The 15189-nt window shown below is 51.4% G+C and overlaps 1 protein-coding gene and 2 non-coding genes across 3 annotated transcripts; 2 read left to right on the forward strand and 1 right to left on the reverse strand.

The window, feature by feature from the left end:
* Positions 1–3347: 3347 nt before the first annotated feature.
* Positions 3348–3419, forward strand: TRNAW-CCA (transfer RNA tryptophan (anticodon CCA)). Its single transcript has one exon. It is a non-coding gene; the product is annotated as a tRNA-Trp (tRNA).
* A 2644-nt stretch (positions 3420–6063) lies between these two features.
* Positions 6064–6137, forward strand: TRNAT-AGU (transfer RNA threonine (anticodon AGU)). Its single transcript has one exon. It is a non-coding gene; the product is annotated as a tRNA-Thr (tRNA).
* Positions 6138–7407: 1270 nt separating this feature from the next.
* On the reverse strand, positions 7408–14801 carry MOGAT3 (monoacylglycerol O-acyltransferase 3). The gene is made up of 7 exons (XM_060779773.2): positions 14606–14801; positions 14352–14459; positions 11300–11370; positions 10912–11116; positions 9341–9512; positions 9001–9203; positions 7408–7682 (listed from the first exon to the last, which is right to left on the reverse strand). The coding sequence occupies exons 1-7, from the start codon at positions 14673–14675 to the stop codon at positions 7528–7530; spliced, it is 984 nt and encodes a 327-aa protein (XP_060635756.2). The 5' UTR covers positions 14676–14801; the 3' UTR covers positions 7408–7527.
* Between the last annotated feature and the right edge of the window lie 388 nt (positions 14802–15189).

Genomic DNA, 15189 nt, shown 5'->3' on the forward strand with positions numbered 1-15189 from the left:
AACATGCAAATGTAAGTAAATCAATAGGTACCGCTCCAGCGGGAAGGTTATGGCGTTCCATGCAGTCATGCTGGCCACATGACCTTTGAGGTGTCTATGGACAATGCCGGCTCTTCTGCTTAAAAATGGAGATGAGCACCACCCCCCAGAGTAAGACACGACTGGACTTAATGTCAAGGCAAAACCTTTACCTTTGCTATAATATAAATATAAATATAATATAATTAATATAATATAATATAATATTTGTTTGTTTACAGCATTTATATAACTATATAATATATTATAATTATAATATAATTATAATATAATATAATTATAATATAATAAAATATAATAAAAGGTTGATTAGCATTGAGTAGTCATGAAGCTACAAAGTGAATCAGTGAAGGTATTTGCAGAGGTAGCCTGGCTGCTGTTGCCTGGAGGCATCCTTTGTTTGGAAGGTGTAAAATGGCAATTTGATTGTTTTCTGCCTGGAATTCCCCATTTGCTGCCTTGATTCTGGTGCTTCTTTAATACTCTTCACTAGATTTTGTTCATTCATGTTCATGGTTTCCTCCTTTTCTGTTGCATGCGTCCATGTGCTTCTTGTGGATTTCAATGGCTCCTCTGTGTAGTCTGACGTGGTGGTTGCCAGAGTGGCCCAGCCTTTCTGTTCTCAAACAATGATATCCTGTGTCCAGGTTGGTTCGTCATGTGCTCTGCTATGGCTGACTTCTCTGGCTGAATCAGTCTGCAGGGCCTTTCGTGCTCTTTCAACCAAGTGCCAGTTAACACCTCCCAAACAGAGGGTGCCTCCAGGCAACAACAGCCAGGCGATCTCTATGTTGTGGATTGTGATAGCATCAAATTGCTGCCAATTTGTGAGCCGCCTGGAGTCGCCTTCGGGCTTGGGAAAGGCGGAATAGAAATAAATAAATAAATATTCGAGTTCCGGTTAACAACTTCCAAACAGAGGGTGCCTCCAGGCAACAGAGGCCAGGTTCCCTTTATGCAGAGACCCTCACTTATTGACTTTGCAAGCTTCATGCGTACTCAATGGTAATCAAGCTTGCCAATTGCAGCATTCACACGTGCTTCAAACAGACAAAGGGTTCTTTCTCCCACCCAGGACATTATTCCACAGAGGGTGCCTCCAGGCAAGAGCAGGCAGGCTACCTCTATGCAGAGACCCTCACTGATTGACTTTGCAAACTTCATGCCTACTCAATGGTTATCAAGCTTTTGCCAATTGCAGCATTCACACTTGCTTCAAACAGACAAAGGTTTCTTTCTCCCACCCAGGACATTATTCCACAGAGGGTGTCTCCAGGCAAGAGCAGGCAGGCTACCTCTATGCAGAGACCCTCACTGATTGACTTTGCACACTTCATAGCTACTCAATGCGATTCAAGCTTGCCAATTGCAGCATTCACACTTGCTTCAAACAGACAAAGGGTTCTTTCTCCCACCCAGGACATTATTCCACAGAGGGTGCCTCCAAGCACGAACAGGCAGACTACCTCTATGCAGAGACCCTCACTGATTGACTTTGCAAACTTCATGGCTACTCAATGCGATTCAAGCTTGCGAATTGCAACATGGGTTTATATATCTGTGGAATGACCAGGGTAATGTTTCAGCTGATCACCTTGATTTGCATTCAATGGCCTGGAAGCACCTGGGGGGAATCTCTTGTTGAGAGTGAATTGATGTGCCTGATTGTTTACTCTCTGTAACAACAACAATAATCACCTCTCAACAAAAGATTCCCCCAGGCACTTCCAAGCCATTAAATGCTAATCAAGGTGGTCAGTTGGAACATTCACAGCTAGCTCCAGCAGACAAGAGTTCTTTGTCCCACCCTGGTCATCATTCCACAGAGATATAAACCCTTTTTCCTAGTTCCAACAGACCTCACTACCTCTGAGGATGCTTGCCATAAATGCAGGCGAAATGTCAGGAGAGAATGCCTCTAGAACATGGCCATATAGCCTGAGAAAACCTACAACAACCCATTCCCACCTAGCTCCAGCAGACAATGCAGGCGAAACGTCAGGAGAGAATGCCTCCAGGCCCTGGCCACATAGCCCGAAAAAACCTACAACAAAGGACATCTAATCACCTCTCAACAAAAGTTTGCTCCAGGCACTGCCAGGCCATTATATGCTAATCAAGGTGGTCAGTTGAAACATTCCCCCCTAGCTCCAGCAGGCAAGAGTCCTTTGTCCCACCCTGGTCATCATTCCACAGATATATAAACCCATTTTCCTTCTTCCAAGAGACCTCACTACCTCTGGGGATGCTTGCCATAGATGCAGGCGAAACGTCAGGAGAGAATGCTTCTAGAACATGGCCCTATAGCTCAGAAAAACCTACAACAACCCAGAGAGGAAACAAACAAGGACATCTAATCACCTCTCAACAAAAGATTGCTCCAGGCACTGCCAGGCAATCAAATGCTAATCAAGGTGAAACATTCCCACCTAGCTCCAGCAGACAAGAGTCCTTTGTCCCACCCTGGTCATTATTCCACAGATATATAATAAACCTATTTTCTTAGTTCCAACAGACCTCACTACCTCTGGGGATGCTTGCCATAGATGCAGGCGAAACGTCAGGAGAGAATGCCTCTAGAACGTGGCCATATAGCCCGGAAAAACCTACAGCAAGGACATTTAATCACCTCTCAACAAAAGATTGCTCCAGGCACTGCCAGGCAATCAAATGCTAATCAAGGTGAAACATTCCCACCTAGCTCCAGCAGGCAAGAGTCCTTTGTCCCACCCTGGTCATTATTCCACAGATATATAAACCCTTTTTCCTAGTTCCAACAGACCTCACTACCTCTGAGGATGCTTGCCATAGATGCAGGCGAAACGTCAGGAGAGAATGCCTCTAGAACATGGCCATAGAGCCCGAAAAAACCTACAACAACCCAGTGATTCCGGCCATGAAAGCCTTCGACAATACCTTGTTGTTGTTGTTATGTAGGGGGTCCCTTGTGCGCCCCTCCCCCCCCCCATCCCCGTTTCCCTGGGGGTCTGAAGGCCTGATTTGCATTCAATGGCCTGGAAGCGCCTGGGGGGAATCTCTTGTTGAGAGTGAATTGATGTGCCTGATTGTTTACTCTCTGTTGCCCATTGTTTCTGCAGATGGTTTGGCTACTTCTGCTTCGTAGTCAGCTCTGTTGTTGTTGTTGTTATGTGGGGGGGTCCCTTGGGCGCCCCTCTCCCCCATCCTCATTTCCCTGGGGGTCTGAAGGCCCTCCCCGTCCCCTCCCCTCTCCGTCCCCTCCCCAGGAAGGCCGGCAAGCTCGGCCCTTGTTCCTGGATGACCATGTCCGGGCAGGGCCTGGCCGGGCGGACCTCGTGGCGCAACGGTAGCGCGTCTGACTCCAGATCAGAAGGCTGCGTGTTCGAATCACGTCGGGGTCACGGAGACAACAGGCCTCCCCTTCCCCTTCCAAGAGAGGGAGTGGGTAGGTGGGGGGCCTCTTTTGCCAGGGGAGACCCCCACAAACTCATACCGGACATGACCCTTTTGCTCCATAGAGATGTAAACACAATAGAGATGTAAACAACACTGATGTAAACAGAGGGAAGCCACACCTTGACCTGCCTGACACCCTACAGAGCAGGGCATGGGCCAACTTCGGCCCTCCCTCCAGGGGTTTTGGACTCCAACTCCCATCATTCCTAGCAGCCGGTAGGCTGCTAGGAATGGTGGGAGTTGGAGTCCAAAACCCCTGGAGGGAGGGCCGAAGTTGGCCCATGCCTGCTCTAGATGGACCTGCTGGGAGGGGGCTCCGTGGGTGGGCTTCATTAGCAGAATAAAGGGGGAGAGGAGGGGAGAGGGGCTGCGTGACAAAAGTCCCATTGAATCCCCGCGTGTGGCCTGGTTTTGGGAGCGAGGGGGGGGGGGGCGGCCCCTCATTAAAATCAGGCAGCGGCCCGGAATTAAGCCCACTGGGTGCCTGGCCCAGAAAGGAAAGGGGCCACATGGGGACACGCGTGGCTCTCGGGAGAGTGGGGGGGAGGGGGGGCTTCACCAGTGGGGAGGGGCTATTGGACTCTCTCTCGCGCCAGTGGGGAGGGGTGGGAAGGGCGGGGTTGGAGGCGCTCCTGTCTAAATGGAAGGGGAGGGAAAAAGAGGGGGGAGCCCCCCGGAAGGGACCCCTCCCTTGAGGAACCCCCCCCCCTTCTCCCGCTTCCGGAAATCCAGGCCATTACCCGGCTTCCCCCTCCTTCCCTCTTTGCTGTATTCCTTCCGTCTTTCTTTTCTTCCTTTCTGCATTTCTTCCTTCCTTCCTTCCTTCCTTCCTTCCTTCCTTCATTTCTTCCTTTCTTTCTGCATTTGCTTCTTCCTTTCCTTCCTTCCTTCCTTCCCTCCTTTCTGGTTTCTTTCTTTCTAAATTCCTTCTTTCATTCCTTCCTTCCTTCTTTCCTTTCTGCATTTCTTCCTTCCTTCCTTCATTTCTTCCTTTCTTTCTGCATTTGCTTCTTCCTTTCCTTCCTTCCTTCCCTCCTTTCTGGTTTCTTTCTTTCTAAATTCCTTCTTTCATTCCTTCCTTCCTTCTTTCCTTTCTGCATTTCTTTCTTCCTTCCTTCCCTCCTTCCTGCCTGCATTCATTTCTTCTTTCCTTTCTTCCACCCTCCCCCCACTCTCTCCTTTTCCTTCCTTCTTTTCTTTCTTTCTGTATTTCTTCCTTTTTTTCTGCATTTACTTCTTCCTTTTTCTTCCTTCTTTTCTTCCTTCCTGGATTTCTTTCTTTCTTCGTTTCTTCTTTCCTTCCCTCCCTCCTTTCTTCTTTCCTTTCTGCATGTCTTCCTTTCTGCGTTTCTTCCTTCCTTCCTGCATTCATTCATTTCTTCCTTCCTTTTCCCCTCCCCCTCTCTCTCCTTTTCCTTCCTTCCTTCCTTCCTTCCTTTCTGCATTTACTTCTTACTTTTATTCCTTCTTTCCTTCCTTCGGTTCTTCTTTCCTTATATCCTTCCCTTTTTCCTTCCTTCCTCCCTGCATACATTTCTTCCTTCCTTTCTTCCCCCCTCCCCCCTCTCTCTTCCTTCCTTCCTTTCTGCATTTCTTCCTTCCTTTCCTCCCTTTTTTCCTTTCTTCCTTCTTTTCTTCCTTACTGCATTTCTTCCTTCCTTCCTTCTTTCCTTCCTTCCTTCTTTCCTTTGGTTCTTCTTTCCTTATTTCCTTCTCTTCTTCCTTCCTTCCTCCTTGCATTCATTTCTTCCTTCCTTTCTTCCACCCTCCCTCCCCCTCTCTCCCTTTCCTCTTTTCTTCCTTTCTGCATTTCGTCCTTCCTTCCTTTCCTCCTCCCTTCTTTCCTTTCTTCCTTCTTTTCTTCCTTACTGCATTTCTTCCTTCCTTCCTCCTTCCCTTCTGCATTTACTTCTTTGTTTTATTCTTTCCTTCCTTCCTTCATTTCTTCCTTCCTTTCTTCCACCCTCCCTCCCCCCTCTCCCTTTTCCTCTTTTCTTCCGTTCTGCATTTCTTCCTTCCTTCCTTTCCTCCTCCCTTCTTTCCTTTCTTCATTCTTTTCTTCCTTTCTGCATTTCTTCCTTCCTTCCTTCTTCCTTCCCTTCTGCATTTACTTCTTTGTTTTATTCCTTCCTTCCTTCCTTCGTTTCTTCCTTCTTTTCCTCCACTTTTTCTCTCTCCTTTCCTCTTTTCTTCCGTTCTGCATTTCTTCCTTCCTTCCTTTCCTCCTCCCTTCTTTCCTTTCTTCCTTCTTTTCTTCCTTACTGCATTTATTCCTTCCTTCCTTCCTTCCTTCCTTCCTTCCTCCTTTCCTTCTGCATTTACTTCTTTGTTTTATTCCTTCCTTCCTTTGTTTCTTCCTTCTTTTCTTCCACTTTTCCTCCCTCTCCTTTCCTTTCCTTTTTCCTCTTTTCTCTCCTCTCTCTCCTCTCCTCTTTCCTCTTTCCTTTCCTTTCCTTTCCTTTTTTTCCCTTTCCTTCCTCCCTCCCTCCCTCCTCTTTCTGCCTTCCCTTCCCTTCCGGAGTCCATTCCGGGTCTTCCTGGCCGGCCTTCCCCGATGAGCCCCGTCCGCCGGAAGGGCTTCCGTGCGGCGGCGCCGTGGCTTAGATGGTTAAAGCGCCTGTCTAGTAAACAGGAGATCCTGGGTTCGAATCCCAGCGGTGCCTCACCACAACCCCACCCCCCCCCCACCCCCCCAACCACGCTTTTCCGGCCCCCTTCACGGATGGGGCGGGGGGGCTCTTCTCCTTTTGCAGCCCGAAAAGCCAGCGACGGAAAGGAAGGAGGGAAGGAAGGAAGGAAGGAAGGAAGGAAGGGAGGGAGGAAGGAAGGAAGGAAGGAAGGAAGGGAGGGAGGGCAAGAGGGGTATTGTTGATTTTTTAAGGGGGGGGGGCGGCAAGACAAACCCACCGCGACCGCATGTCCCACCCTATGAGATATGAATATGGGGCACTCTTGGCTCGTGCTGTCAAGCCGCAAACAAGGGCAAGGCTGGGTCGCTGTGAGTTTTCCGGGATGTGTGGCCAATATGTGCCAGCAGCACTCTCTCCTGACGTTTCGCCTCCACCTGTGCCTCATGGCTACTTCAGAGATCTATTGGAAGTGAGGCACACACACACAGGATATATATATATCCTTTGGGGGATATATATATATATATATATATATATATATATATATATATATATATATCCATCCCCCAAAGGTCATCCAGTCCAACCCCAGTCTGCCTTTATGCAGAAAAAGCACAATCAAAGCCCGTTTAATAATAATAATAATAATAATAATAATAATAATACCATAGAATCCTAGAGTTGGAAGAGACTCCCAAAGGCCATCCAGTCCAACCCCGATTGCCATTATGCAGGGAAAGCACAATCAAAGCCTTCCTGAAAGATAGCCAGCCAGCTTCTGATTAATAATAATAATAATAATAATAATAATAATAATGTATTGTCGAAGGCTTTCATGGCCGGAATCACTGGGTTCTTGTAGGTTTTTTCGGGCTCTATGGCCATGTTCTAGAGGCATTCTCTCCTGACGTTTCGCCTGCATCTATGGCAAGCATCCTCAGAGGTAGTGAGGACCTCACTACCTCTGAGGATGCTTGCCATAGATGCAGGCGAAACGTCAGGCGGGAATGCCTCTAGAACATGGCCCTATAGCCCGAAAAAACCTACAAGAACCTAATAATAATAATAATAATAATAATAATAATAATAATAATAATAATAATATGACAATGGAATCCTAGAGTTGGAAGAGACTCCCAAAGGCCATCCAGTCCAACCCAGATTGCCATTATGCAGGGAAAGCAGCCTCAAAGCTTTCCCGACAGGTGGCCATCCAGCCCCCTTTTAAACGCCTCCAAGGAAGCCCCAAGGACCCCCCCTTCCCCAAGGATGCGGGAGAGAGAGCGCGAGGGGGCGCGTGGCGTGAGGCGTGTGGCCACTTTATTAAAGCGTGGGGAGAAAGGAGGGTCCTCCGAGGGGCCGTGGGGGAGGGGGGCTCCCCTGCTCTGCTCTTCTCCGCTCCGGGTGGGCGAGTGGGGGCGCGTCAGTCGATGGCGAGGTGGTCCGAGGGGGCGAGTCCGCAGCTGCCCTTGTGGGCCTCGAAGAGCTCCTGCAGCGCCGCCACGTAACGCGCGTGGAACTCCGACACCTCCTCCTCCGAGGGGTCCGGGCGCCGCGGGACCGGGATCGGCTTCCCCACTAAAGAGGGGGCGGGGGGGGGGAGAGGGAGGGAGACAGGCATTAATTGGGGCGGGGGGTACGGGTTGCACATTGCACGGCATTGAGAGGACTGTAACCCACCGAGGGCCCTTCCACGCAGCCGCTTCACCCAGAACATCAAGGCAGGTGATCTGCCATCTCTGCTTCGAACTGGGTTATTATAGGGTCCACACTGCCATATAATCCGGTTGTGTGGTCCTGACTTTGCAAGGAGTTGCTCTAACCCAGAAACGCTGTTGTTTTTGTGGTCACAAACCTCCCTCCTTCCTTTTCTCCATCTTCCTCCCCTTCTTCATTCCCTTCTTCCTTGCTTGCTTAATGCTTTCCTTCCTCCCTTCTCTTTTCATCTCCCCTTTCTTCTTTCCTCCTTTCTTCCTTCTTTCCCGTTTTCTCTTCCTTCCTTCCTTCCTTCCTTCCTTCCTTCCTTCCCTAAAGCTCTTCTTCTTCCTTCCCTCCCTCCCTCCCTCCCTCCCTTCTGTCCTTTTTTTCTTCCTTCCCTCCTTCTTTTCCTGTTTTCCTTCCTCCTTCTGTCTCTCCTTTCTTCCTCCTTCCCTTCCTTTCCCCCTTCCCTCCCTCCCTTCTTTTCTCTCCTTCCTTTCTTCTTCCCTCCTTACTTCCTTAATGCTCTTTTTCCTCCCGTCCTTCCGACCTCCCTTCCTCTTTTCCTTCTGTCCTTCTTTTCTTCCTTCCCTCCTTCCTTCTATCCTCCCTCCTTTCCCCCTTCCCTTCCCTTCCTCCCTTCTCTTCTCTCCCTCCTTTCTTCTTCCTTCCTTCCTTCCCTAATCCTCTTTTTCTCCCTTCCTTTCTTCCTTCTTTCCTTCTATCCTTCTTTTCTTCCTTCCCTTCTTCTTTTCCTCTATTTTCCTTCCCCCTTACTTGTCTCCTTCCTTCGTCCCTCCCTCCTTTCTTCTCTCCTTCCTTCGTCCCTCCCTCCTTCCTTCTTTCCTTTCTTCTCTTCTTATTTTTTTCTTCCCTGCTTTCTTCCTTCCCTCATGCTCTCCTCACTTCCTCCCCACTTCCTTCCCTCCTTTCTTTCCTCTATCCTCCTTCCTTTTTTCCGTACTGTTCTCCTTCCTTCCCTCCTTCCTTCTATCCTTTTCCTCCTTCCCTTCCTCCTTTCTCTTCTCTCCCTCCTTCCTTCCTTCCTTCCCTAATGCTCTTTCCCCGCTCCCTTTCTTCCTTCTTTCCTCCTTTCCTTCTTTCCTTCCTTCCTTCTTCCTATTCTCCTTCCTTCCTTCCTTCTTTCCTTCCTTCCTTCTTCCTATGCTCCTCCTTCCTTCCTTCCTTCCTTCCTTACCGACGACGGTGAGGGGGGCGTTGAGGGGGAGGATGCCGGGGAGGCGGGGGCAGAGGAGGCCCCTCCCGGCGAAGAGACAGGGCGCGAAGCCCGTGAGCTGCTTGAAGCGGACTTGGAGGCGCCGGGCCAGGCTGCCTTCCCGGAAGCGCGCCTGCCGGAAGATGTCGTTCTCCCCGAAGCAGTACACCGGCACCAGGTCGGCCCTGCCAAGATCCAGATCAGGAATGAGAGGGGGGTCAGGGGGGTCCTGGCTCTCGCCCCCCCCCCCGCCCGACCCTTCAAAGGGGGGGGGGTCCATCCCTCCCACCCAGCCCCCCCCCCCGCGCACCCACCCACCCACCCGTGCTGCAGCGCCAGGCGCACGAAGCCCCTCCTCCCGCGGAGACGGACGCGGTGCTCCCCCGGCGCCCCCTCCAGCGACTCCGAGGCCCCGCCCACCACGATGGCCACCGCCTGCCCGGGGCCCCCCCGCAGCACGAAGTCCAGCGACGCCTTGCTCACCGGGATCATCCCTGAAACAAGCAGGAGGGAGGGAGGGAGGGGGGGCGTCATTGGGGGGGGGGAGGGAGGGGAGGGGGCGAGGGTCTCTTCTTCTCCCCACAGAGGGCTTTGAGGGGGCGGGGCCATCTTTGGCGCCCACCCCCTCCCCCACCCCCAAACGGCCTACTGACCCCCACCCACCACCCCCGGAGACACCACTACAAGGGAGGAACTGGCCCTCCCTTGCTTTTTTCCCCCGCCTCCCCTTCTCTTTCTTTTATCCCTCTTTCCTTCCTTCCTTCCTTCCTTCTTTCTTTCTTCTGTCCCTCTCTTCCTTCCTTTTCCTCCTCCTTTCTTTCTTTTTCCTTTTATCCTTCTTTCCTTCCTTCTTTCCTTTCTCCCTCTCTTCCTTCCTTCCTCTTCCTCCTCCTTTCTTTTTCCTTTATCACTCTTTCTTCCCTTCTTCCTTCCTTTCTTCCCTCCCTTTTCTCATCCTCCTCTTCTCTTTCTCCTTTTTTCCCTCCTTCTCTTCTTTCCTTCCTTCCTTTTTTCCTCCCCTTCTCTTCTTCCCTCTTTCCTCCCTCCCTTCTTTTTTCTTCTACTCTTTCCTTTTCCTTTTTCTCTCTTTCCTTCCTTTTTCTTTTCACCTCTTTTCTTTTTCTTTTATCCCTCTTTCCTTCTCTTCTTATTTCCTTCCCACTTTTTCACGCTCCTCTTTTTCCTCTTATCCCTCTTTCCTTCCTTCCTTCCTCCTTCCCTCCCTTTTCTCCTCTTTTCTTTCCTTTTTCTCCTCCCCTTCTTTCTTTTTCCTCTCATCCCTCTTCCCTTCTCGTCTTCCTTCCTTCTATCCTCCCTCCCTCCCTTCCCTTTTCTCCTCCTCTTTCTTTTTCTTTTTTATCTCCCCTTCCTTCCTTTCTTTTTCTCCTCCCCTTCTCTTCTTCCCTCTTTCCTCCCTCCCTTCCTTTTTCTCCTCCTCTTTTCTTTCTTTTTCCTCTTATCCCTCTTTTTTTCTTCTTTCCTTCTTCCTTCCTTTTCTCCTACTTTCTTTTTCCCTTTACCCCTCATTCCTTTTCTTCTTCTTTCCTTCCCACTTTTTCGCCCTCCTCTGTTTCTTCTTATTCCTCCTTCCTTCCTTCCTTCCTTCCTTCCTTCCTTCCTTCCTTCCTCTTTTCTTTCCTTTTATCCATCTTTCCTTCCTTTTTCTCCTCCCCTTCTCTTTCTTTTTCCTCTTCCCTTCTCTTCTTCCTTCTATCCTCCCTCCCTTCCTTCCCTTTTCTCCTCTTTCTTTTTCTTTTTATCTCTCCTTCCTTCCTTCCTTCCTTCCTTCCTTCCTTCCTTCCTTCCTTCCTTCCTTCCTTCCTTCCTTCCTCCCTGCCTCTTTCGCTCCCTTCCCTTCCCGCGCATGCGCCCTCCCTGCCTCCCTCTGCTCACCGGAGCTCATCATGTACTCGCGGTAGACGGGCAGGTGGAAGAGTCCGGCCAGGAGCGCCAGGTGTGGGCGGAGCCCCGGGAAGAGGCGCGAGAAGCCCGTGGCCTCCGTGCAGAAGGCCGAGAAGGCGCCTGCGCAGATGATCCCGTGCGGGTGGGCGCCCAGCACGAAGTTTCGCGAGGGGGGCAGCTCCGCCGTCTTCACCAGCTGCCCAGCAATCACCACCATCATCAGCATCAAATAAATAATAATCAGTAAACAATAAATAAATAATACAATACATAAATAGACGAGCTCACCTGCGGAACTCACTGCCTCGGGGCTGGAGGCGGAGACCATCCCCATCAAACCAAACCAAACCCTCCCCCCCCCCCCCCCCCACACACACACCTTGATGGGGAAGTAGTCCCTGTGCAGCTCCCAGACCCTCCAGCGCCGCATCCAGTCGCTCGGACGGCCGCCTGTCAATCAAAGAGAGGAGCCCGTCACCGGGAGGGAGGAGGGGCCGTCTGACTGTCTGTGTGTTGTGAGGAGCCCCCCACCCATTTCCTCTCTGAGCCCGCCTCACTCTGAAGCACCCAGGCATGGGCAGAGGGAGGGCCGCATCCCTTCTGTTTGGGCACAAGCACTACACTTGTTTTGAGTCTGCACCTGTTCTTCACATCGTGATAAGACATCCCAGGCCTGGGCCAACTTCGGCCTTCCCCCTCCCCAAAGTGATTTGGACTTCAACTCCCACCATTCCCAACTGCCTACCCTCAGCCTGCCTCTTTTGTGGCACTGTTCACCCAGCAGGGTGGTTTGATCAAATAAACCTGTTGAACAATCTCCGTGCCTTCAGTGTCTGATTGAATCATGACCCTGGCAGTGACATCTCCAGCTCATCCCCTGTTTGGGTCTCAGCCAGCACGTCAATGACTTACATCTAGAAATAGTTTTCTAAGATGTACAGAGACACTCGCTGAAACACCCCAGCAAGCAAGAGTCCAAAAGTGGCAGGCTCAAACCCAGAATCTGATACCAGATGAGAGACTCCCCCCTGGGCATACAGAAGACTGGGCAACTTGGAAGGCACTGAACAGACTGCGCTCTGGCACCACGAGATGCAGAGCCAACCTCAAGAAATGGGGCCACAAAGGGGAATCCACGACATGCGAGTGCGGAGAAGAGCAAACCACTGACCACCTGCTGCAATGACACCTGAGCCCTGCCACATGATGCACAAGGGAGGACCTCCTTGCAGCAACACCAGAGGCATTCCAAGGGGACAGATACTGCTCAAAGGACATCTATTTATTCATTATTTATTTATTTATTTGGGGTTCTTATACCCCGCCCTTCTCACCCTGGAGGGGGACTCAGGGCGGCTTACAAAAGCAAAGGCACAATTCGATGCCTGCATCATAAAACAATCATACACAAAATACACAAAATTACATCAGAACACAGTTAACAAAAATTCATACATTATTAACATAAAATCAATAAAATCAATAAAAACCAATACAAACCCAATTTCTCCTTTTACCTGGTCAGCGTTCGCTAACTCATAGATCTAGTTTCCTGTTCCACTTCATCAATCCTGTTGGTCTTACTCGCCTGATGGTCTGATTTAATTGCCGGAGTGCCCAAAGGCCTGGTCCCATAACCACGTCTTCACCCTCCTCCTGAATGCGAGGAGGGATGGTGCTGCCCTGATTTCCCCCAGGAGTGAGTTCCACAGGTGTGGAGCCACCACTGAGAAAGCCCTGCTCCTTGTCCCCACCAACCTCACTTGTGAGAGTGGTGGGGTCGAGAGCAGGGCCTCCCCAGATGATCTCAGAGTTCGGGGTGGGACGTAGAGGGAGATAAGTCTAATCAACTACCAAGCTTGCAAACGTTGTGTTTTGTCTGTTTTGTAATACAGTTGACAGGTTGCCCTGACACGACAAATAAATAATGACCCTGGAGAGTTTTGGGCCATTTGGTAATAGAGCAGGCATGGGCCAACTTCTGCCCTCCCTCCAGGTGTTTTGGACTCCCAACTCCTACCGGCTGGTAGGAATGGTGGGAGTTGAAGTCCAAAACACCTGGAGGGAAGGCAAAAGTTGGTCCATGCCAGAATCTCTATGTATAGGCTTAGGTTGTAAGAAATTGTGGGAGTTGAAGTCCAAAACACCTGGAAGGAGGCCCCAAGTTGGACTGGGCGGCCCTGGTGGTTTCTTCCAGTTCTTGGATTCTATGGCTTATCTCTCAGGATAGCTCAGGCCTGGGTCAACTTGGGCCCTCCCTCCAGGTGTTTTGGACTTCAACTCCCACAATTCCTTGCAACCTAATTCTATACATAGAGATTCACGCATGGGCCAACTTCTGCCTTTCTTCCACCTGGTAGGCTGTTAGGAATGGTTGGAGTTGGAGTCCAAAACACCTGGAGGGAAGGCCCAAGTTGGCCCATGCCTGCTCTATTGCCAAGTAGCCCAAACCTCCAGGGTCATTATTCAATCACATACTGAACATAAGAAGATTGTTCATCAGGTTTATTTGATCAAACCACCCTGCTGGGTGAACAGTGCCACAAAAGAGGCAGGCTGGAGGTAGGCTGTTGGGAATGGTGGGAGTTGAAGTCCAAAACACCTGGAGGGAAGGCCCAAGTTGGCCCATGCCCGAATCTCTATGTATAGGCTTAGGTCGTAAGGAATTGTGGGAGTTGAAGTCCAAAACACCAAGTTGGCCCAGACCTGAGCTTTCCTGAGAGGTAAGCCATAGAATCCTAGAACTGGAAGAAACCTCCAGGCCCGCCCAGTCCAATTTGGGGCCTCTCTCCAGGTGTTTTGGACTTCAACTCCCACAATTTCTTACAACCTAAGCCTATACATAGAGATTCAGGCATGGGCTAAATCCTGCCTTTCCTCCAGCCAGGTAGGTTGTTAGGAATGGTAGGAGTTGGAGTCCAAAACACCTGGAGGGAAAGCAGAAGTTGGCCCAAGTTTGAATCTCTATGTATAGGATTAAGTTGTAAGGAATTGTGGGAGTTGAAGTCCAAAACACCTGGAGGGAGGGCCCAAGTTGGCCCAGGCCTGAGCTGTCCTGAGAGATGAGCCATAGAATCCTAGAATTGGAAGAAACCACCAGTCCAACCCTTCAGCTATGCAGGAATGTACCATCCAAGCACTCCTTACAGATGCCCAGTCATCAAGAGATGCTATATGGGAATACACCATCAAAGGCCTCCTAACAGATGCCCATTTAGTCTCAGTTAAACGGAGGCCAATAAGCAAATAAATAAGCGCTTTGTTGGGGGGCGGTTTGGCCCTTCTGTGGCTGTTTGTTGCGGTAATGAAAGTGGAGGGAGGGGGCGATCCAGAGCGAAAGTGGGGTCGTCTTTGGAGGGGAGGGGAAGGGGATGGGGAGTGGGAGGGAGAGGTAGGAGTGAGGGAGGGAGGGGGCGTCGCTGTGCACGTGCCTCTTTGGGGGGTGTCCCAGTCCGCGACCCACCAGGCGAAGTAGAGGACGGAGACGGGCCAGAAGGAGGTGAAGAGCAGGAAGAGGAGCAGCGCCGAGAAGAACAGACCTGCGGGGCGAAGGAGAAAAGGCAGGTCAAGGTGTGAGGGGGTAGAGTGACCCCATGGCCAAGCCCCCTCCCCTTCGGAGTGGGAGAAGGGAGGGGCAAGGAGGGGTTGCCCCCCGCAACACACATGCACACAGTCCCGAACCTACCGAAGAAGAGGAAGGTGAGCACCCACTGGAAGACGCTGAGGGCCTCCAGGTGCTTCCGGAGCGCAGGCATCGTGGCCCCCGGTCAGTGGCAGGTCGAGGAGGGGTCAGGGGTCACCACGACTTAAGGCGGAGGAGGAGGGGGCCCTAAAGGGAGGGGCAAGATCAAGGACAGGGCACGCGCGGGGCCCCTCCCTCCCTCTCTCCCTGGCCAAGGGTGGGGCCTCCGGAGCAGCCCCCTCCTCACGGGAAGACACCAGGGGAGGGGAGGCGGTGGGCTGGGTTGGGGTCTCCTGGCCGAGATTGTCCCTGGCTGGGGATCCCGAGATGAAGGGACGGGGATGGGAAGAGTAGGGAGGGAAAGGGTCACACCTATGGACCCGCCGCCCCGCCCCGCCTTGCCCCGTCGCGCGCACTTTGGCCCCGGGGCAGGTGCCGCCTGAGGCGAGGAGGGGAGAGGAGGGGGCGTGGCTAGGCGAACGGTGTCAGCCTCACCTTTGGCTTCTGGCCTCCACGCACAAAGGGCGCCAGGTAGGGCAAGGCAGGGCAGGGCTCGCTCTCCCCCCCCCCCATCCTATCCTGCCAAC

The sequence above is a fragment of the Anolis sagrei genome, chromosome 6 (genome assembly GCF_037176765.1).
Source record: "Anolis sagrei isolate rAnoSag1 chromosome 6, rAnoSag1.mat, whole genome shotgun sequence".
In the NCBI taxonomy this organism is placed as follows: Eukaryota; Metazoa; Chordata; class Lepidosauria; order Squamata; family Dactyloidae; genus Anolis; species Anolis sagrei.

Excerpts from the sequence above, each read along its gene's own strand:
- MOGAT3 (XM_060779773.2), bottom strand. The coding sequence starts at position 14,675 with ATGCCTGCGCTCCGGAAGCACCTGGAGGCCCTCAGCGTCTTCCAGTGG. Across the intron at positions 9,204-9,340 it reads CGCCTGGCGCTGCAGCACGG|GGCCGACCTGGTGCCGGTGT; the intron begins GTGGGTGGGTGG and ends GGATCTTGGCAG. Across the intron at positions 7,683-9,000 it reads CGCCCCCCTCACCGTCGTCG|TGGGGAAGCCGATCCCGGTC; the intron begins GTAAGGAAGGAA and ends CCCCCTCTTTAG.